This window comes from Watersipora subatra, chromosome 8, assembly GCF_963576615.1.
Source record: "Watersipora subatra chromosome 8, tzWatSuba1.1, whole genome shotgun sequence".
Taxonomy (NCBI): domain Eukaryota; kingdom Metazoa; phylum Bryozoa; class Gymnolaemata; order Cheilostomatida; family Watersiporidae; genus Watersipora; species Watersipora subatra.
Window position 1 is genome coordinate 16,874,000 of NC_088715.1, and position 20,280 is coordinate 16,894,279.

At 34.9% G+C, this 20,280-nt stretch overlaps 2 protein-coding genes across 2 annotated transcripts; both read left to right on the top strand.

Annotated features, from left to right (window-relative positions):
- Window positions 1-12,713: 12,713 nt before the first annotated feature.
- LOC137402331 (piggyBac transposable element-derived protein 5-like) lies at window positions 12,714-13,421 on the top strand. The gene has a single exon (XM_068088830.1). It carries the CDS (start codon window positions 12,714-12,716, stop codon window positions 13,419-13,421), a length of 708 nt encoding a protein of 235 aa, XP_067944931.1.
- A 185-nt stretch (window positions 13,422-13,606) lies between these two features.
- On the top strand, window positions 13,607-14,437 carry LOC137402332 (piggyBac transposable element-derived protein 4-like). Its single transcript, XM_068088831.1, has one exon. The coding sequence runs from the start codon at window positions 13,607-13,609 to the stop codon at window positions 14,435-14,437; it is 831 nt and encodes a 276-aa protein (XP_067944932.1).
- Window positions 14,438-20,280: the final 5,843 nt, after the last annotated feature.

Here is a 20,280-nt window from a genome sequence, read left to right on the forward strand (position 1 = left end):
TTTTTTGAGTCGGTAGTACGGTGAAAATTTTGAACAATCTCGTTCGTCGTAGATGTCGTTTAGAACGCCTATTGTTAGACTGCAACAGTCATGATTTGCTAAATTAGCTATGGCAAAATAGAAAGTTTCTAAAATGCACTGTGGTCGTGCGAAGCCAACGGAAGGTCACATGAAGGTTTGTTCTCTTCCTACTACCTAGAAAATTCTTTTTACGTTGAAAATTACCTACTAAGTTTTTACTTTGTAAAGATAAGTACTTCTCATTTAATGTTGTATTGTTTATGAATTGCCACACTTCTAATTCTTGTAACCAACTGATCAATCCTCCAACCTCCTAATCAACAAGTAATAAAATTCCATTTATTTTCATTCAAATTCAGCCATTTTGCCAATATCGCTTGTGTGTCTTTTTATGCATTGCTTATGTATTTACCGATATTGCCTGTATGTATATGATATCTTTTCAATTTCAAACTCTATCTAGAACATTTTGGTGATGTATTTGATTTTGCCAACATGTTTTCTATCTCAGGAGGCACTTTCAAAATTTGCGCAATCTTCATTTTCAAGTCGGAAATTCCCAAGCAAAAATCTAAAATTAAAAGTAAAATTTGAAATTTAATTTACATTTTAATTTTAGATTTTTGTTTGGGAATTTAAATTAAAATTAAAACTTAAAATTTGAGCCAATTTTGTAGAGAAACTTGTAAGGCAACACTGTCACCACCATAAAAGTTGTAAGGGTTGCTGGTTATGTTATCAACCAAAAATAAAATTCAGCTACTGCACAATTGCTGAGAAAGTTGCCAAAAACTACATCTACAGCTGCAGTTGACCATAAAAAATGCATAAATGTGTCAACGGCAGCAAAAGTGTTAAAAATTGGATTTGCAACTGTTTGTGATAGCAAACATGTTCATTCCTTCTGCAGCAGAGTTACATTTACTTTTTCCAGCTACGAGTATTACAGAACTACAGCTACAACAGAACTTGCATGGGTACTTTGAGCATTGCGGTAGGTGACGGTGAGCAGTAATAGAGCGGGGTATATTAAAAAAAGCACACCATTTAATCTACTTTGAGAAATGGTCCCGATTAAAAGTATATCTACCTCAAATAACCTCAGAACCCAAAGTTTTACCAATTAAAATGCACACCTTTTGAAGCAGTACGATGCCTCCTAAAAAGCCTACTCTACTGCCAAAACACAAAAACAGATTTATTTCTGTAGAGAACGAGACCGAACTCGCGAAGCAGCAGATAGACAAGCAGAAACTGCTGAGCAAACACGGCAATGGCTAGAACAGGCCAGAAATGCTACTACAGTTGCTAGAAGTGCAGAAACTGCAAAGCAAACACAGCTACACCTACAACAAAACAGATTAGCTACTGCAGTTGCTAGAAGGGCAGAAACTGCTGCACAATCACAGCTACATTGAGAGCAGGCCAGAAAAAATGCTGCAACTGCTAGAATTGCAGAGAGTGCTGAGCTGACCCAGTAGCAACTCAAACAACTCAGAACAGCTGTTACAGCTGCCAGATGTGCAGAAACCACTGAGCAGATGCAGAGGTGACCAGAAAATGATCAATAGCTATAACAGCTGTTTGGCGAGCTGAACTTCCAAAGCAGATGCAACAGCGTCAACAGCTCGATGCACTAACTACAGAAGCTGCTCGGCCATCTGTGCGTTGCCTACTCAATAGTAGGTACAAGCCAACAACCGTTTGATCATACACCCAACAGAAAAAAACAAAAAATGTTGTCCATCCGCAAGTGTTGCGTTGATTTAACATTGTGTTATTGTTATGTCATTCTTGCGTTCAATTAACATTATGTTATTATTATGTCATTCTATGTCCTTCATGTTCTGCTATACCTCCATATTATTCACATGCTGAATTTTCTAACATATCTTTCAGTGTATTCATTTATGAATTTTTATGCATTTGTTGTCCTTATTGTACTTTATAAAAAGGCAATCAGGTTGACGTTGTTTTATTATTGTAAGGTGTTAATGCTGTATCTGCCTTGAAATCATACTGGCTGTGGTGTTATACATGTAAATTTTGCTGGCATTAAATTTATCAACACAACCCCATTACTGATGCATTGTTTGTATTTACCGTGTCAAAATACAGGATATTATTAGACAAAGAACTGGTGAGCCCCGATTAGTGTTTTAAGCATGTGGGAGTGTCCATTCAACAAATGCTGGTAATAGCAAAATATTTTGTAGAATTACTTGAAGTATGCAAAAGACTTTAATACTGCCAGTTTGCAGAACTTCAGTTTGCCTAGCAATGTCAATTTAATTATCAGTTCTCTGTACAAAAATAGGACAACTCTGATTTGTGTGGTTGGACACTGACGTATTGTAGACTCGCTGTCAAACACATTGCAAATTTCGATTTTTATTCAAAAAAATTATTTAAATGTATGACTGCATATGTCTGATCAGAGCAAAAATTTCAATAGACGTCATATTTAGAGTGGTTTCACTGTATGAAAGACAACTTTCAATAAACCTTTTGTTGTACGTGAATCTATTACCGTAGACAAGTAATGCAGCTAGTATCTAAAATAAAACAATCTTTTACTTTTAGTTTTTGAGTACCTTTCAGTCAAAAATTGATGGACTCATTGTTGGCATCTGGGAAAGTGGTTTGATCCTATGTTTTGTATTATTCCCAAAAAAAAAAATCCATGGCGGATGTTGTCTTCTTCTGCACTTCATTACCTGTGTCTGGGTCTACCTGTCTAATTGGAAGATGATATCCATTTTGTCTTTGCCAGTATGCGATTGGGTGCTGTACCGCACCGTGGGATATATGTGTTGCAGAAATTGTTGTAACTCTTGATTTTTGCAGTGTGTCTCACCAAATTTTAAAAGTCGATGCAAACAGTTTTTGAAAACACTATCGCTTAGCAAAATAAATAAAGTCACATTCTATTTGTAGATGGGCACAGTTCATATCTTGCTGAATTACATAAACATTTTTTGTGTGAGTCTTATATAGTTTAGTTTAATTTGATGTAACTTATTAGTTTCTCAGTTTGGCAAACTTAAACAAATATTTTGCACAGTTTTCATAAGATTGTATTATTAAGTATCTGTGTTTTGAATTTATTTGAAATTTTTTATCTCTGAGTTAGTCGTATTGTCAGGATGTTTTAATATTAAAACAACAAATAACTTCATCATAGTTCAAAAAATTAGATTGAGTTAAAGTACAGTTGAGGGGTTTATTGTTGCATAGAGGCTGACAGAATAATAACGTGTAACCCTGCAACTGGAAAGCGATAACCGATATCAACTATCGCAATGGTAACCACTGGTAAAGTCGTTTGGCACATACTCTTCCATTTTTAACTAAAGTAATGAATTTGCTTTATTTTTGGTCACAACCTACAACTGACATAACATTCTGACTTTGTTTTATGACTCAAATAAAAAACACCCATGCTTAGAAATTGTATGCAAATGAAGCATTACAACAATATTTTTGGTACATATGTGGTGACCTTTTTGGTACATATGTGGTGACCTTTTTGGTACATATGTGGTGACCTTTTTGGTACATATGTGGTGACCTTTTTGGTACATATGTGGTGACCTTTTTGGTACATATGTGGTGACCTTTTTGGTACATATGTGGTGACATTTTTGGTACATATGTGGTGACCTTTTTGGTACATATGTGGTGACCTTTTTGGTACATATGTGGTGACCTTTTTGGTACATATGTGGTGACCTTTTTGGTACATATGTGGTGACCTTTTTGGTACATATGTGGTGACCTTTTTGGTACATATGTGGTGACCTTTTTGGTACATATGTGGTGACCTTTTTGGTACATATGTGGTGACCTTTTTGGTACATATGTGGTGACCTTTTTGGTACATATGTGGTGACCTTTTTTGGTTAAAAGTCATGCTGTTTTGGTTGTCTTTCAATATTAGCCTACATCAACCAATATTGTGTTGTAGCTTAGTGGTTGTGCAATTCCTGTAGGTAAATGGTTAGCAACAATGGTTGTTTCACTTTGTCCGACTTCGACTGGATGGTAAATAGTGGAGAAGCAGCTTACCATAAAGTGCTCAAAAAGTGATTTATTTTATATTAGGTCTCTGTCTTCCATGAGCAAAGGCTTTAACTGATATTGTCTATGATTTACAACATGCAAGACATATCGGAGAAAAGCAGTTTCAAGACTTTTTCAACAAACAGATGACAACTCAAGAAGTACAGTTCAATGCATCAATAGAAGCAAACAAACTGAAAGATTTTGCTTTGAGTCAGAGCGCAAAAAAAAACGCGTGTATGCGCTATCCTTCTTGTGTCAGCTTCCTCATGATCTGATGCTAGACTCACTTTATATTTATTACTAGTGTTCCAATTTATTTGAAAACTGATCTTGTTGCACTTGGAAGAAAATGTTATGTACCCATCAAGATCCTGTTTGATCTGTGCACTGCTCTTCTCCTTACTCAAGAAACCACCAAAGCTTCTTTGTTAGCATCTTCTACCAGGAAGTCTGACCATGCTGGTGCATCGATTTGATTCAAAAATAGTCACCTTTATACTACTTTTCAATCTACGATGCATTTGTTCTGTTGATTTGATGCTCGCCTCAGGATAGCGATCACAGACGAAATCCACCCGAGAAAACCCACATGATGTAGCGATTGATGCTAGCTTTTTTAATAAGACACAAGCAATCATTCTGAATGTTGTTGGGGATATCAAAGCTTAAATCTCAGCCATTCCTTGAATGATCACAGCATCAAATTTTTGAAGGTTTTCAAATTTTGTGTAACATGTTGAATGTGGCTTTAGCTCCTTCTCTAATGCTTTCAAAGGGTAGGCTTAGCTGTATTCATCATTAATTTATCTGCATTTGCAAGGCTCCAGCTTACATTGCAAAGGAAATAAGAAAGTTTTTTTTTCTAAGATCGATGTTTCTCTGCTGGCTGCCTACGAAAAGACGATCATAGATCCGTCGTGTACAGTTTAGACTTTTCTTAAAACTAGAAGTTTTTTTGCGCTTTGACTCAAAGCAAAATCTTTCAGTTTGTTTGCTTCTATTGGTGCATTGAACTGTACTTCTTGAGTTGTCATCTGTTTGTTGAAAAAGTCTTGAAACTGCTTTTCTCCGATATGTCTTGCATTTTGTAAATCATAGACAGTATCAGTTAAAGCCTTTGCTCCACTGACAATAGAGACAAGGTTTGTACCTTTGTGGCTGAATGGGTGATTCGAGCTGATATGATTTTTTTGATGAGACATTGTGTCTTCATCAGCCTTCCATGCTGATTCTAAGATTATTATAGAAGTTATGAAAGCTAATAGAAATTAAGAAATTATAGAAGCTTGCTTATTTCTGTGTACATAGCTGTCTTTTGTGGATGCGCCATGATCTATTTCTGTGAGACATATTGGGTTTTTTATGAATCCAATGAGACCTCCCTGTGATTTAGAGCTATGATTTACGGTCTGTTCTATCGTCATATCACAGACAACGCTGGAGAATGGGCGGTGATGCTCATATTGAAAGGTAGAATAACTGCGGTGATCTGCCATTGGTTGGTAAATTAGGGGGTGAGTCTTTGTCAGCTGCGTCATCGCCATATAGTAAAGTGTGCCATACCTTGCATAGTGGGAGTGGTCATATGCACAAAAACCATGGCAAGAGTCGTTGTATTGAGTTGACATAGAGGTTTCATTCTGATTCCCTTGTAACACGGACAAACTCAGCAGTTATTTCACCACTTCAATATACTCTACCCAGAATCTAAATGTGGGGCTGTCTATTGAAGAAGTAACTAAATACTATTGGAATGCCTGAGTCATGTTGGCAAGTTCAGATTGATTACATTCAGTGTGGTTGAAAAAAGCTCTACTAACGTCGAAACTAAGAGAGTGAAGGGCACTAGAGGATTCAGGACTGTCAGCGAATTAATCTAACAATAGGTCATTCTGTAAAGGTTTTGGTGAGACCTTCACTTTCCTTTACTAGCACAACACTCGGTGCATGAGTTTATAAATATATTTTCTGCTTAGTTCATAAGTTGTACAATAATGCTCAAGGAACAGGCAATGAACAGGCCAAGAACAGCGCTGCTCGTCTGCGCAAATGTTTGAGCTTATATAGCTAGTGAGCTCTATCTCCGTTCTACTTGGCTAGATCCGGCATGGCTCGGCTATAGCAATTTGCGAATAGCATGAAAAAGGCAATTTACGCGAAATTTAACTCTGCGAATAAATTCACCCTGTAGGGTATCTATCAAAGTTTCGAGTACGATGATACTGGTAACTTTCGATACTGGTAGAATTTAAAAATAAGACATTGGACTGTTTTTTTCAGACCAACAGGAGACAAAATGTAGAAGCTATCTCTACTCGAGATAATACATTTGTCTGCATGAAAAGCCGTTACTTCTATTTAGCAATTGAAGCTTACATAAAACCGCAAAAAATAGTTCACGAAAAAATTAAAAGCATCACGTTTCATAGACCCAATAGTGTTTAAATTGATATGTCCTTTAGCTAGGGCTATTGAAAAAAGGGCATATACAGTACATAGTAAGAGCTGTGAATTGTGAGAGCCTTTGTTTACTTGTGACTAGACGACTGGATTACTAACATTTGGTTGCGTTCTTCACGAGTTCAAATCTAGCAAAACATGAGCTTTTAACTTCAAAATTTTAATCGTTATGGCATGATATACCAAACTAAATGTACATACATATATATATAGACAAACTTTAAGATTCACATTTAATGATATATATGCTGCGTAATAATCGCTTGCAAATGCAACACCGAGATCTACTTAAAAAAAAAAATAAATGCAACTGAAGCAAAACTAATCACTGCATAACAGCACAATGTCATTTAGTCAACCAAGAACTGTGCATTATGTTTTAACTACTCAAGATCATGGAGAAACATTCTCTAATGCCATAATTAGTGGTGCTCGCTCTTTGCAATAAGAATTTCTCTACTACACAATACACTTTTGGTAAATAACTCTTAAAAACATATTGTTCTGAGCTCCAAATCAATCAAAGTTATTCATATATAGTCTGAAAACCATGCAGGTCGACCATGATTTAAAATTGGGTGAGATGGAAGGTGTATCTCATGCTAGGCAAAATGTCATTATCAGCAATGAGGTCATTGTCAAAATAATCTACTTTACATGTAGGTTTGGAATTCACAAGTTTAGTTGGATTGCAATCATCAACCTCACAATAAACTTACACTGGTTGCTTTTTAGTCATTGGTTTCCAATAATAATTGACGTCTCTAATATGTCATGTATTCATTGACTTTAAGTGCATTGTTTGAGATTATGAGAGTAATTTTACTGGTTTTCTAGACAGAGATGCATTTGGTTAATCCTCATTTCACAACAATATCATTTCCAATATTGTATGGGTTTAAATTAATACTATGAGAAAAACCTTCTGCAACATTTAGTGTTTGTGTTGTTTAACAAAACAATCTTTCACATGACATGCCACCTTCGCTATTAGAAAGTAACTGTTGTTTTACTGGAAGGCCATATCACTGACTGTATCGACCGATCTAGCTAACATTCACCTAATGATACCGTAGTTACGCTTATTAGTGCCATTTTTTGCTGCTCTGTATCAGCTCTGAATGCAAAATTGAATATGAGATAGACATTCAATTTTGTGTCAACGAACTCGAGGCTCTAAAGCACAGGTCATTGTCAGACAGAAGTTCAGTTGGTGCACACTTTTTGATAGCTATCAGCTCTAGTGGAATACTAACTGCTACTGATGCTTTATTGCAAAACGTTCTCAAATTTACATTTCTACTTACCACAGTCTCATAACTGGTGAATATAGTAAATTGTTGCCATGAGCGCTATCAGTTGCTAATCAAAACCAATCTTGTGAAATGCCTACTTGTCCAAACTTGCAGCGAGCCGGTACTGGATATAAACGCTGACACTCGTGACACTGCTTCACAATTTTCTCTATACTTTTTTTTCTGCAGATGTTAGTACCACAATTAATTCACTTTTGTGCAAAAAGTTGAGTTTGATCTATTCCCAAATGATGAGTGTTGTGAAACTTGTTCAGGTCCACTTCATAAATTTTCAAAACTGCCATGTTTACACTGCCTACGCATGTTGCTATCAACATTTTCAAACTTTTATTAATTCTTTAGCTTTACTTTGTCTGATCTTAGACCTGAAGTTATATTTCAAGTGCTAAGCCATAATTTTCCATTATGTCACTAATATAGCCAATTTTTCTATTTACTCAGATCGCTAATTTCAGAACTTTTCACATTATTCAGAACTGATCTTACCCAGTCAGACACCCTAGTTGTCTGTAAAAATCTAACTTTTCTTTCTCCTAATTAATGGCCATATTTATGGTTTTCCTTGCTCCATGTAACACCACAGTGATGTTATGAGTTCTATCATTGATATATTGTGACAATTTTGTGTTTTCTACAGACTCATTGTCAATATGTCAATCATGCGCCCTTCTGACATCACACCAAACTTCACCACTTCTGGTGTTCCTCCAGTCACACTCCACTGGCTCTTTACTGGGTCATGTTACAGAACATTTCTTAGCATGTCAGCTAACATGGTCTGAATAGTTTGAGGTAGGCAGCTTTCCCAATCACATGTGTTTGCTTCTCATTTCACGCAACTGTGCGCATTTTGAGCCATCTAGCTACTAGGCATAAACCTATTAACTTTATACATTTTGAGTACAGTTGACTACTTGAAGTTGTTACTTGGCACCTCAGAATTGTTGCTACAGTCAAGAATCTATGTATTAGAAGCCTTGACTCTCCAACCTAGCTGAAACACACTTTTGAAATACCCAAGATCTTTAAAAATTCAAACCAATCCATTGGCGAAGGGATCTGTTTAGCAAAGCACATGCATAACATTTTAAGTTTGAGCACTTGAAACAGTTTTTGCACATTTTCTCTTTGAATAATCAGACCCTCTAAATATGACTCTGATTAAAATAATTGCATAACCAAGTCCTTGTCAGTCCCACTATTCATTTCCCTATAACCGTGTAGTGTCAATCAGTGAGGGTCAGGCCACATTTAATATAAAAGTACTATTGCGCTCATTGCTCAAATGACTACTGAAAATAACAGTTTTTCCTACACTCAGACACTTTTCAAATTCTTGAATGGGAAATATCTCTCTTTTTGCTAACATATTGTTGCAATTGGGTACTACTATATGCATTATAAAAGCCTCTTTGTTCTTGTTGTCTACCACAAATCTGGCTAATATGCCAAAACATGCCTGCTAGACCACATACGGTACATATGTCTATTCTCAATGACCTTATTTGAAACTTTGTGCCAGGGTTACGGCTAAGTGTGGTGGTACCTAATAGTAAAGGTTTTTGTTCACAACACTTTTCACACAAACAAGTTGTACAGCTAAAGGTTTAAATGGAAGTTGAAATGAAGGTGCATATAAAAGCAAAGACTGATCAACTCCGTTAATAACCTCTCAAAAATAGTTGGCATACACTCTCATCTATCACATTAAATAACTTAATGAAAAATACGCCAACAAATGGATGTAGAAAAGCAGTAACCTCTATGACAAAATCATTCTAGCAATGCTGGTTTTTGCTCCTTGACTTGTTATAAAACAATTTTTTATGTTTAAATATCCTTCCTCGGTTGCATAGCTTAAGCCAAATATAGAATTATAGCTTTCTATGGCTAAAAACAAAAAGAAACATTTTCACACAATATGCTGATCCACTCAGGGTCTTTTATTAATTATAAAATAGCTAAACTTGGTTGAAAATGGCGCACTAAAACAATTCTAAACTCTTCAAGTTTCTTTTAATTTTTTTACCGAGGTTTTAATACTAATTTCTGCACAAGCTGCACTACTATATAAGCCTATCTATCAACAAATGATCTTTCATTCAAAATATTTTTTGTATTTGTTAAACAATTATAAATGTTTTATCGATAGAAAGCAGTATATGGCAAAGATATATCAGCATTATTGTACATCAATATTTTTGTTGGGTCTATTCATTATTGAACTGCAAGGTCTTTTGACTATTTAATTAGTTATAATTTTTTAGCTTTTTTTGTGTATTGTTACAGATAAGTAAAATGTCAAAACAATGTTTTCACTTGTGAACCTATCACTTACACTTTTTTTCCGTAGGTGAATATGTAAAATAACACTATGATATCTGTATTTTAAAGTGTAAGAAAATCATTATGAAAGGTGTTAGTAGAACTTTCTTAAAATCCGTGAAAACCATGTCTAAGTATACATACTCAACCCAACTTTTGAATACAGCCGAAAAATTTATATGCAAATCAGAAATACTATTCACTTGACATGGATATACAATAAAATACAGCTTATCACCAATTGTAAAAATTGATAGCTGCTGTAAATGATAGGAGACCGCAAATAATGGGTCGCCATATACTTCGAGTTAAAGGCTGCGCACTTCATTGCTATCCAGTTATTGGATGTTTTTGAGATTAATGCGCAATTGTGGATGTAAATGTAAGTTATAAAAAAAGGTTAAAACATTAATTAAAGGATTATAACCTTTGTCTAGACTGGTGGTTTTTTTAATTTTTGGGTTCTTAGCCATGGTGAAATTAATCTCTGATCTAGATTGGTATTTGGTCTATATTAGGTTTTAACTGGCCTAGACTTGCAAAAGATTTTGAAAAGTTTCGGTAAGTTTAAGTATGATTATGGATTCTCTTAGTAAAGTCTTTTAAAGTTGTTTTAACTAGCATTTAGACTTCCAAGAGTTAGAAAGAAACTAGACTCACTAACGTCGGCAAATATAAAGTATAATTAGAAACAACCTATATCAGTATTCAGTGTAAAGTCTACCCAGCAACAACATGACCAATATTCATAATGAACGTACGAAGGAGGATCAATCCAATATGAAAACTGAGGACACAACTAAGACAGTATACTTATCAGCAAAAGTAGCTGCTTCAAAGAGATATCGCCATAAGCAAAAGGAAAAAAAATGTCAGACAATGGTAAAGAAGAAAGTGAATATGAGAGAGTGTAAATGTAAACAGAGAAAAAAGAAAAAGTTCTTTATTGTGAAATTACGCATATGTGAGTACCTTTATACATTTAATGCATTTATTAAATCACCATTATACATAAATTTAAAATTCATCTATTGTATAGTATGTAGATTTTACCTTCTTTGCAGGCGTTTTTCTACAAATTATATATTTTATACCTATACATGTATTTTCTATTTGCAAATTTATATTTGAGAGCTTTTGTTTGCAAATTTAGAATGTATACAAAATTTATTTATCATGTGCACAAATTTTATTACATTGCAGCTGGCCCCTTCAGAAACAAACCGTCAGAAATTAAAGCTGTGAAATGATTGCAGAAAGCTCAGCATACCATTTCTGGTAGATCTAGACAAGCTGTGCGCAAGCTGGCCCTGCAAGTTGAAGCAAAGTTAGCTTAAAAAGTACTGCAGACTGATAATAGACATTGCAAGCAAGCAGCTAATTGCTAAGGATAATGTTTAAAAGATTCAAACATTCTATTTAAGAGAAGATATATTCTGACAAGCTCCAGATACGTAAGGTCGTAGATGCACCAATGAAGAAATGGTTCAGAAGTACTACAATGCTGACTACAACGACACCATTCTTGAAGGTAAAACCTTGCTAAGCTTAGACCTGCTCAAGCATGTGTTCTAAAGAGAGCTGCACAATGATCGCATTAATTAAGCGATTAATGTGATCAATAAAAATACACGATTAATTGAGTTGAGCCAATTAATGGTGTGGTTATTTCGTATTGTTTAATATTTTGTAAAGGATTTTGTCGGTCTTTACTTAGGCAGGATCTAGATGCGAATAAATGTTGCATAAATTGTAAGAGAAGTGAGTGTGGTTCTTCGTTGTTTTATTCCGAAGGAAATTAGTTGTGGAACTGCGACCTCTGCTCTCCTAGCAAGAGCGCACCCATAATCATATATTTTTTCTGGACCGTATAATGGAACCAGGTAAGAAACCAATAAGAAGAAATTATTAACCCTTTTGCAGGTGGTGCGACATTAATGTCGTTTAGCGATATCGATCCTAGTGGGTGGTGCGACATTAATGTCGATATCGTACGCACTACGTATTAAGACTTACTACGGGTCTGTGTTCATTTTTCTATTCATTTAAATACGTTATAAAGTAAAAGAGCACATGTGGCGACTTGAATAACTACATTTTAGACATGTATCTTCTCATTTCAACTTGTTTTGGGGCGATCGTTATCAAACGTCATTCAATGTTTTTTTTTTATTCAGTAAGATACTAAGCCGTTTTCCCCGAATCGAATTTTATGCTTTTATAAGAACAAAAGGACTTGCTATTGGTCTGTGTTTGTTATTCTATCAAATTAAATACTTTTAAAGTAAAAGAACAAATGTGAGGACTTGAATAACTACATTTTAGACATGTATATTTTCATTTCAACTCGTTTTGGGCGATCGTTATCAATATCGATGTGTTTTTTTACTCGGTAAAATACTAAGCCTTTTTCCCCCCAATGATTTTTATGCTTTGCGATCGTTATCGATGCCCTTTCTTTGTGCTTTTTTTACTTAGTGAGATCCAATCATTGATCTTTTGAGAACACAAAAACATTTTATAATCATGGCTTCATCTTCCCAACGACCTGCTAAATCAACTCGAAGGGCCCAGTTCGTTTTGGCAGATTCTATTATTGATAACTCAGACAGTGACTCAAATTTTTCTGATGTGAATCTAATGGACTTTGATATAAGTGATGGGTCTAGTGATGACGATGCCTCTGTTGTTGGGCCAAGGGATGATGGAGGAGATGCAATTAGTAATGATGGGGTTTGGACTGTAATTAGAAACCTTACCAATGACAAATGCCCCAATGTCAATGATTTTACCAGTCCCATTGGGCCAGTATTTGTTCCACCAGAGGCAACTGCAGTGGATTATTTTGAGAGATTTTTTGCTCCAACTGAGCAGGGGGGTGTTTCTTTGTGGGAACATCTAGTCATTGAAACCAACAAGTATAAAGAGTACTATACAAGAAATAAACAGGTTCTCAAGCAGCACTCCAAAGTACACAAGTGGAAAGATGTAACAGAAGAACAAATGAAAGCATTTATTGGCACTATCTTGAACATGGGTATAAATAGAAAGAAGACTATTGAATCCTACTGGGACAGCACCAACTGGAGTCAGATTGTCCAACCATTCAAAGAAACATTTACACAGGATACTTTCAAACTAATCTTGCGTTTCTTTCATGTCAGTGACAGTGACCAAGAGCCAGAGAAAGGAACACCGGATATGATCAGCTCTACAAGTTCAGACCAGTACTAGAGCATCTAAACAAAGCTTGGCAAAAAGAGTTTAATCTGGGGCATGTTCTCTCGATTGATGAATCTATAGTGGGTTTTAAGGGGAGGCATCCTTTGGTGAATTACATACGCATCAAGAAACACCATCAGTGGGGGCCGAAGGAATATAACTTGTGTGACTCTGCAACCGGCTACTGTTCACAGACTATGTATCATACTAAGGGAATGACAAAAGGTGTCTCTGGTCAGCCATTTTCTGTATGTGAAGCACTCATGGAGCCTCATATAAACAAAAACCACCATCTCATAGTGGATAACTACTACACAAGTGTAGACCTTTGTGAAAAGTTTCTGACCAAAGGCACATACGTCACAGGAACTGTAAGAGCAGGCCGTGTGAAACTTCCAAACGAAATGAAAGTGAAAATGAAGAACAAAGGAGAGATATTGGCTAGTAGAAAAGGCAACCTTCTTGCAGTCAGTTGGGTGGACAGAAAGCAGGTCAGATTGTTGTCCACTCGCTCAACAGCGAACATGGTAGAGAAAGAAGTATTCAATGGAACCAGGAAAGTTCCACAGGTAGTAGTAGATTACAATTCTGGAATGGGGGGCGTAGATCAATCTGATCAGATGACAGATCAATATTCTGGGGAGTTTCGCACAGTAAAGCTGTGGAAGAAAGTAGTCCTACACCTCATTGACAGAACTGCTACCAATGCTTATACCTGCTACAAGGCTAATCCCAACATTGTAGGAAAGAAGATGGACCATCACCGCTTTCTTATTCAGTTAGTCGAAGGGTTGATTGGAGATTACCGTGAGCCTAGAAAACGTGTAGGACGACCTAGCTGCTCTCCAGTTGCAAGGAAAACTGCCAGGCATTTCCTTGAAGTCATTCCAGATGGTAAAAGAAAGAAATGTACTGTATGTGCTAAACCAAGAGGTCAAGGCTACAAAGGTTCTAGAATCGGTACATGGTGCAAAGATTGTGGAGTCGGATTGTGCAAAGGTGCTTGCTTCAACTCTTATCACACTTAGACAATATGGACTATAGACCACAAATAGACTGTATGGACTATGGATATGTGCTATGGACTAAGTCTAAACAGTGGCTAATATGCATTACAAAGATTGGTTCTTATTTTGTAAAATGCTTTATTTGTAATATAAAAACAGAATATGTTTTATTCAACAATATAACATTATCGCAAAAAACAATCAAATTTTTCAATTTTCTTTAAAATTTACATGTGTAAGGGTAGATTAAATAGCTCATATAGGCACAAAGAGTGTAAAACTGTTTGTTAAATGCCTTGTTATATGATACAAACCTATCATACAACCATAGTGTAGCAAAAAAATATCATTTCAATAAAGTTTTAAAATTTTCATTTTTTTGAAAAATTAATTCACCCATGACGAGCTGATATAGGCTCAAAAACTCACCTGCGAAAGGGTTAATATTGCCGCTAACACGTTGGCTTACTTACGGCCAAACTAATTAAGTATTAGTGATAGGACACATAATAAAGACAGACACAATATGGAAAATATATATAAGAGTAATTATATGCAAATATAAAAACAGAAATAAATTTGTGGTCAAAATATAACATTACCATTGCAAGTTGCTGCCATTTAATTTGTGACAAGCAATACTTTCTTACCAATTAAATACAACCACCATTATTTTGCAGTCAACTATGAAAACACTAAGTGAGTCACTAACGTAAAAATTGTTTATACAACGAAAAGAGTGCCATGTCGATCTAGTTGTAAGCGGCGTGTTGTTAGTAGTTTGACCATTTCCAGGTAATAGCAGCAAAAGCAATTTCAGTATTATTTAATATCTTACAGTCTATTTTTTTTATATTTAAAAGCTTTTTTTAGGTTAATTATACATGTATATTGATTTTTCAAAAAAATCACAATCGTATTTCAGCTTTACAATAATAGTAATATAAGATTGAAACTTTATTGGAACATGAAAGCAGAAAACTGTCCTCCGTACTAGCTGACAAATTTTCTGATATTGTTGAATGAATAAACAAGAAGGTGAAGTGCAGTATATGCCAGAAAGAATTTGCCTACCAGCATATCATCATTAAGATATCATTTAACTGATTCTCATCACACCCCTTAGAATTCCTCACCAGCTGTCGCAGACAATAACTGCTACTACTGACTACCGCACCTACTGTCCCCTGTGAGTGGCTATTCTTTAAAGCTGGCAATATTATATGTAGGAAGAGGGCATTTCTTCATTTGGATAATGTGAATAAACTGTGCTGCCTTAACTGTTGGCTGGCTTCATTATAGACTTTCATAAACTATTTTCATACTCATAATGATTAATGCATTGTAACTTATGTACATTGTACATAACATGTAACCCTGCTAACAATAATTGTCTCAAATATAGTTAATCTGTATGTAGCTGTATTTTTGTTTTCCCACGACCAAACGAGCGGAGCGAAGTTTGAGAGTTTTTATGATGAATGCATGTGCACACAACTTACGAAAATTATTCATCAACAATGAGACAAACCCTTGTTTTGAAATCTCATCAACAAATTTAACCATTGTTTTGTAGAGTCGTTAAAGTATAATAACAATACAAAACACATTTAAGCCTATTTAAATATGTTATCAAGTCTATGTAAACCGTCGGCATTATCTTAAAACTTACCCATCTGATCGGATTATACACAAATGGACAGATTAATTTGGACGAAAATCGCCACAAAACGCTTGAAAAGCTTGGTTTAATAAAAGTTAAGACCGGCTTACAATACGCCAATAAAGCCGTGCGACAGATAGTAGAACTATTTAGCAGTGGGAATTTCACAAGCAAACCGTGCTCATTTCACCAGTCTATGGCATTGTTTACTTGTAATCGAAATTATTCGAAGGTTTCTGTAATAAACGTAGAACTGTAGAGGCGTAGACCGAATTACAGGTACGAAATTGTGGTACACAGTTTATCAGCCTATGTTTTTCTGTCCAATCATCGAAGGTTTCATTATTTAAATTGTTAGCCAAAATTCGTTACAACTTATGTACAAGCTAGGGCGGAACTACAACGCCCCTTAATGACGAGAAATTTTTTTATTTTGCTGCAGTTTTAGACGCGTGAATGCTCATACTTGCTTTCTGTTAAAGATCGCTATCAAAACCATTCTACATTCAGCGCAACCAACTTTCAAATTGTGTATAGTGCACAGTAGCTTGCCATTTTACTTCTAATTTTGCATTTCAGAGTTATATTAAACATAATTATTTCCTTATTGTTGTTGAATTACATACGTTACAGTAGATTAGGCCTACAGCTTTATAAAACTTTTATAACAGCTTTTATTTTGCTGCAGTTTGCAGAAATCTTATAGACGCGTGAACGCTCATACTTGCTTTTTGTTAAAGATCGCAATCAATACCATTCTACATTCAACACAACCAACTATCAGACTGTGTATAGTACATAGTAGCTTTCCATTTTACTTCTACTTTTGCATTTCAGAGTTATAATGAACATATTTCCTTATCGTTGTTGTTAAAATACATACATTACAGTAGGTTAGGCCTACAGCTTTAATTAATATTTTTCTATTGTTGTAAAACAGGTTTGAGATAGTAGTAGATTAGGGGTGATTTTTTGTGTGATTAGGTGTGATTTATTATTGTATTAAACCAAGCTTTTCAAGCTATTTTTAGAACATTTCTATTTCAAACCAGTCTCATTTACACTATACTCTGTCAATTCTTGCTGAGAACTACTTTTTCAACAACCAACAGTACCCTTTCTTTTTTCCATTATCACATTGGTCGTGGGCTGTTTGACAGTGGAATTTCTAGTCTAATATGCAGGTTTGTACTAGATAAGTTCTAAGATTAATTGAAGATTAACTGGTTCAGACCAGTTATTAATCCCAATTATTTTTTTAAATCGTTGGGTAGCTCTAGTTCTAAGTGATATTCCTCAAATGTTTATGTGAACAAACAACGAACAACAAACAAAATACGCCGTCAACTTCAAATCTCACCCTAATGGATGTTGATCAGCGTATTCCGGCAACAGTTGTCAAGCAACCAGCTCAATCTAAACAACAGAAGACTGCTTTTGTTGGAAACAACAACATTGTAGTTTCAATTCGACCAAACTCTTCTCTCTATAAATCATTTAATCAAGACAGGATACGGAAAGCTATAAACAGTCAGTACGGGCCAACCATTATTGAACTCGTTACTCGTTACAACTTCAAATCAAACAATCCTAGAATTATGATTCAATTCCGATCCCAGGACATCGCTAAAGGAGTTACAGATTGCTGGAAATCTGATCTGTTTGACGGATCCTCCTGCAGACTGTCCATTGATCCAGATTCTCTTAAACAGAATGTAGTTATTGTTAAAGGTGTCCCACTCGACGCAGATGACAATAAAATACATCAAGATATCAAAGATACTGACCCTGATGCCTTCATAGAAAGATTGTTCAAAGATGGTAAAAGATTGAGGTCCTTGAAGATTAAATTCTCCTCTTCCCTATTCTACCAAAATGCCATCTCACATGGAATAAGTATACCATCAACTCATTGTTTATGTCATGCTGAACCTCTTAAATGAAGGATCTCTCTAAAGGATTTTCCATTGCCCATTTAAATATAAGAGGTTTATCTTCCATAATGGATGAAGTTAAGTATTTGATTTTTAAGTATAAATTTAAAGTTATTTGTTTTTCTGAGACATTTCTTGGAGCTAGACATGGTGATGATTACTTTAAAATTTCTGGTTACAATATGATAAGAAATGATAGGAACTATAACCAGGGCGGTGGCTTATTATGCTATATTCACAACTCCATTAATTTTAAGCGTTTGGAATTTGCTATTAACGAAATTGCTGCTGATAGTCTTTCCATTAAAATCATTCCAGTTATTTCGAGACCTTACATAGTGTCTTTTGTCTACAGACCTCCAAATTCTACAGTAGAATAGATAACAAAATCTTCAGACTTCGTGAAAGAGTGTTACAGCAACACTGAAGAAATTTTGATATTATGTGATTTCAATATCAATTTTTTGAACACAAAAGAAAGTTCTAATTGGAAAAGGAAAATATGTAATCCGCTGTCTTTAAAACAGCTGATTGGCGAACCCACAAAAGTAACTGTAAACTCCTCAACATTAATTGATCATGTGTATACAAATTTTTCTCATCACGCCAAGTTTTCTGGAGTAGTTAAATTGTCTACGAGTGATCATAATTTGGTATTTATTGTGAGAAAAATTGGTGTTGCACATAAATCGTTTCCTCGGAAAATCACTTAAAGAGATTACTCCAGATTCGTTCCTGATAATATTTCAAATAAGTTTCCCTTCATCAGTTGGAATGATATTTTGATTAAAAAGAACACTAATGACATGATTAACTTATTTATTCAAAAGTTTTCTACGGCTGTCAAGGAGTTAGCACCTCTTAAAACTAGAAAAACTTCTTGAGACGAACTGCAATCTCATAATGCAAATTATCAGCAACTGGTGTACAGCAAATCATATGACAATCAATTTACAAAAATCACACTTTCTTTTTTATAATATTGATGAAAACCTTCGAAACAGCTCTACTCTTAAGTTTAACTGTCAATCCATCACTTGTAGACATGAGACAAAATTGTTAGGATTTGTTTTGACAGATCGACTCTCATGGAATAATCATGTCGACACCGTTTGTAGTAAGGTCACGAAGTCAATGACTCTGCTCCAGTTTTGCAGGCCATACATGAACTCAAAATCTGCTATTGCATTTTATTATCAGTTTATATTTTGCCATATTATTTATGGTATCCAAATTTATTATAATCTAGCTCAAAGATATGTCACTAAGGATTTATTTTTGTTGCAAAAAAGAACATTTCGACTCATGGCAAATTTACATTATATGCCTGCATATATTATTCCAACAAATGATCTTTCCAAATCTCTGCGTCTTCTTACTCTGCCTATGCTAAATATTTATTTTACTTCAATTCAATGTTTCAAAATTTTTCATGGTTTGTGTCCTCGTTTTTTACATGACAATTACAGGTTCTCAACTCATTTCAACTTACGTGATATGAAAAAATTGCATACAATCACTAACAATCATTTTGAAAATGTCATTGCCAGCTGCTTTAACAATCTTCCCTCTAATATCCGTTCTCTTAGCAGAGAAAGGCATTTTAAACACTATTTGTCAGACTATTTATTCAATTTTAATAGCTAACTGTTGCTTTTTTCCTCTTTTTTTTGTTTTTCTATTGTTGTATGGCCTAATTTGAAAAACATTTCTATTTGTGAAATGAAATTATTGCCAATAAAGTATTATATATATATATATATATATATATATATATATATATATATATATATATATGTATGTGTGATCAATACATGAGAATATGTTGATGCTCAATTCTGTGCTAGCTAAGAACCGTAATTTACAAGCTAGAGTTTGTGAGTTAGTCAATACCATTGTTGGTGATCGTACTAACGAAAAGTATATGCACATGCTGGATACTCAGTGTAGTGATTGTAAGCCAGTTAAGGATTTATATTTGATTATCATAGACAATGTGGACATGCAAGTAGTTTGCTTTTAGTGGAAAACAGCTGAAAATTGTTTTTTAAATATTTGGCTTAAAGGGTTAGTTAATGAGCTCCTTCATTGTTTGAAAAAACAATGAAGTACTTTTTTGACTAATTGTTACATTAAATATGTGCAAACTACATATCATAAACACATCAAAAAAATTGGGACCAAATAAAACACATTTGCAAGTTGATTTTCGTAAAAACTACCAAACCTTTCGGCAGGATGAAACACAAGCGGCTCTTTTGGCGTAG

Coding starts and splice junctions, on each gene's coding strand:
- LOC137402331 (XM_068088830.1), top strand. CDS start 12,714: ATGGCTTCATCTTCCCAACGACCTGCTAAATCAACTCGAAGGGCCCAG.
- LOC137402332 (XM_068088831.1), top strand. CDS start 13,607: ATGTATCATACTAAGGGAATGACAAAAGGTGTCTCTGGTCAGCCATTT.